This window comes from Morone saxatilis, unplaced genomic scaffold (genome assembly GCF_004916995.1).
Source record: "Morone saxatilis isolate NCDOM2014 unplaced genomic scaffold, NCSU_SB_2.0 Contig0, whole genome shotgun sequence".
In the NCBI taxonomy this organism is placed as follows: domain Eukaryota; kingdom Metazoa; phylum Chordata; class Actinopteri; family Moronidae; genus Morone; species Morone saxatilis.
The window spans coordinates 11,440,558-11,443,730 of NW_023339650.1; the positions used below are offsets into that span (position 1 = coordinate 11,440,558).

Consider the following 3,173-nt stretch of genomic DNA (forward strand, 5'->3'; position numbering starts at 1 on the left):
TTTAGCAATGATGAGGATGAAGAGCTACACTCCACAGACCCAGAGAGTAAAGAGAAGAGCAAAGACAAAAAGACCCTGTGCAAAGTAAAGTGGTCCCGAGATGAGGTACGTTTATCAGAGGCACAAGTGAGGTCTGGTCTGGTTTTGTGGTTTGTTTGAGTGAGTGAAATGGGGACTTTGTACTGCATGAGATTAGTATTTTATCTTCTTGCAATTAAGAATGAGTTTAAGTGTGTGCTCCACACACATTAGGGTAACCTTATTAATAATCACTGCTATTTTTTCATTCAGTTATGCAGTGAAAGTGGAAAGTGTGTCAATGTAAATGACAAAGGTCCCTCAGGATGTAAGGTGTTCTCACTCTGTTTCCTTTTCTCCTCCCTTCTTAGGATGAAAAACTGAAAAAACTTGTAGAGCAACATGGAACTGACTCCTGGAAACTAATAGCTAACTTTTTCCCAGTAAGTATGTCATGTAATGTGTCTGCATTGTGTAATAAGAGTATTAAGAGTAGTATCTTAATACTGTCATCTGATCCGTGTCTTCCCATTTTAACATTTAATAACGATCCAAACCATTTAGTTAATTAACATAGTTCCTCAATGGGATGTAGGAACAGTGATGGTAAAGTAATGCGTGTGGTGACTGGAGAGAAAGATGTATTTACAGCTGGCAGGAGTAAGTGTAACTGAGTTAGTGGTGTGGTGTAATGAGGTGTCGTGTCTTGTGTGGCTCTGTCACAGGGGAGGACAGATGGCCAGTGTCAGCACCGCTGGCAGAAGGTGCTCAACCCAGAGCTGGTGAAAGGACCCTGGACAAAAGAGGAGGATCAAAAGGTAATAGGAGCTGGGAGATTCCTGTTCTGGGTAGAAAGAGGAATAATAAAATAGGTAAATGATAGGGGAGACAGAAGGAAGCTGTGTGGAGAACAACACAATACAAACAAAAATGCCACAATATGTAATGTATCTTACCATCAGAATAACAAGGCTGTGCACATGCGCATGCTTACTTCCCGCTAAAACTTTCTTTTACTTGGCTGCTTTTTTCTTTCCTTTTTTCTTTTTTCCTTTTTAGCAAAGTAAATGCTCCACTACGTCATTCCTAATAAAACACAGACTTTCCAAGTCACAAGTTTAGAGCCAGGCCCTTCTTTGTACAGACTGAAGCTCTTAATATCTTCCCCAGCTCTGAGTTGTACAATGCAATCCTTAAATGGATCACGATTCTTCAAGAATGTCAAGAATGGTGCCTCATTCCTCCAACATCTTGGCATCATAACAGAAACACCGGCCTATCAATAATAGCCTGGGCTGCCAATGATGACATCACAACATTTTTCAGCCTTGACAGAAACAGCCAAACAAGCTGTGCTGCTGCTGCTGCTCCAGTCAACGCTTTCTAAACACTGGCCCTTCTGTTGACTATACATGAGAAAAGAAAGATGTGATTCATCTCTTTATACAAGCTTGTAGTTTGGATGAATCCAATTAGTGCCTTACTTCATACACATCACTACCAGAATATGCAGCAGTGTATAGATTTATAATCTAAATGTCTTTGTTGATGTCTGTGCAGGTTATTGACCTGGTACACAAGTATGGCCCCAAGCGTTGGTCGGTGATCGCTAAGCACCTCCAGGGCAGAATTGGAAAGCAGTGCCGTGAACGGTGGCACAACCACCTTAATCCAGAGGTGAAGAAGTCTTCATGGACTCAGGAAGAGGACCGAATCATCTATGATGCCCACAAACGTCTTGGCAACCGCTGGGCAGAGATCTCCAAGCTTCTTCCTGGACGGTAAAAAATCTTGTGCGCACATTGAATATTTCTGCTTACAGTTTGGGTCACGAAACTGGTAATTATCTGAAATGTTATTTATCTTCTCCCCAACAGGACGGACAACTCCATCAAGAACCACTGGAACTCCACCATGAGGAGGAAGGTGGAGCATGAGGGGTACCTGCAAGATGGCTCCAAGAGTTTGAATTCTTCTCACGGTGGAGTGAAGAGACGCCACCACAGGCCGTGTCCTCCAACTCCAACAGAGCTGCAGCACTGTGACCGCAGTCCTCTACCTATACCGGGACCCAACCAGGTTCACTTCCCTTCTAGACTTGACACAATATGGTGTTTTGATTTATTTTCTGATTTGTTGTGCTTATTATATTGATTTTGAAAAACTATATATGATTCTCTGTATTTTAGATAGGGGGATATTCTTATGATCCTCACAGTGGACACTTGATGGATAGTCTTCCTGATAATTCAGACTTCATGTCGGTGAGTCTTTGTGTATTTCTTTGCATGCTAATGGGAAAGACTTGTCACATTCTTTATTTTCTGGGCTTTCTGTAGTTATCTTTGTGATTGCTAACTCTGGACTTCAAATCAAACACTTGAATGTCCTGTTATTTTCAACTAACATTAAATAATAGCTAAAAGGGGGTAAATCTCAAATGCTCCCATAAATATTTTATGTGTGAATCTGTTTTATTTTTTTGTCTGGTTTTTCTTAACTTCTTCCTTTCCTCCTGTCCTCTCGACCTCTCCTCCCTGACGTTTGTTTATTTCAGCCATCCTGCCTGGATGATCCTGACAGAGAGCAAAGAATTAAGGAGCTTGAGCTGCTGCTTATGTCAGCAGAGAATGAAGTCCAACGACAAGCGCAGTGCAGAGGTCCATGTGTAAGAACACACTCCGAATGTGTGTTTGCATACTTAGTCAGCATAGCCTGCGTGTGTTTGTAGCTTACATACACTGTAAAAAGTTTCACCATGGTCATTTTCAATATGAAATGTATTATTTAATTCAACATTGAGTCTTACAATCAAATCAAAGTGAGATAAAGAGAGAATATTATGAATTTTCTTGAACCTATTCTCTATTTACATTTTTTACACCTTATACTTAACACTTGAAAATTCCTAAATTCCATCTCCTCAGTGGACTTTTCCTTGCTTTAAGGAAAAGAAGATTTTAAGACTTAAGACTCAATGACTTTTTGCAGTGTATACATGTGAAAACGAGAATGGCGCACATGTATGTGTGTCTGTAGCCTGATTTGCTGTAGTGTTGCTATAGTAACTATCTTCCCCATCTCGCTACTCATTCAGACTGGCCTGAAGCTGTGCTTGGTAGCCACCCTACTCCCCCCCCCAACCCCCATCCCCA

At 41.2% G+C, this 3,173-nt stretch overlaps 1 protein-coding gene across 2 annotated transcripts in view; it reads left to right on the forward strand.

Moving 5' to 3' along the window:
- The window catches only part of mybl1 (v-myb avian myeloblastosis viral oncogene homolog-like 1), an 11,862-nt gene that overhangs the window by 3,040 nt on the left and 5,649 nt on the right, over positions 1–3,173 (forward strand). For both annotated transcript variants that reach the window (XM_035657740.1, XM_035657747.1), the window contains exons 2-7: positions 6–105; positions 390–461; positions 744–836; positions 1,579–1,799; positions 1,896–2,097; positions 2,208–2,282. In XM_035657740.1, coding sequence (XP_035513633.1) covers positions 6–105; positions 390–461; positions 744–836; positions 1,579–1,799; positions 1,896–2,097; positions 2,208–2,282 — 763 coding nt within the window. The remainder of the gene's footprint in view (positions 1–5; positions 106–389; positions 462–743; positions 837–1,578; positions 1,800–1,895; positions 2,098–2,207; positions 2,283–3,173) is intronic.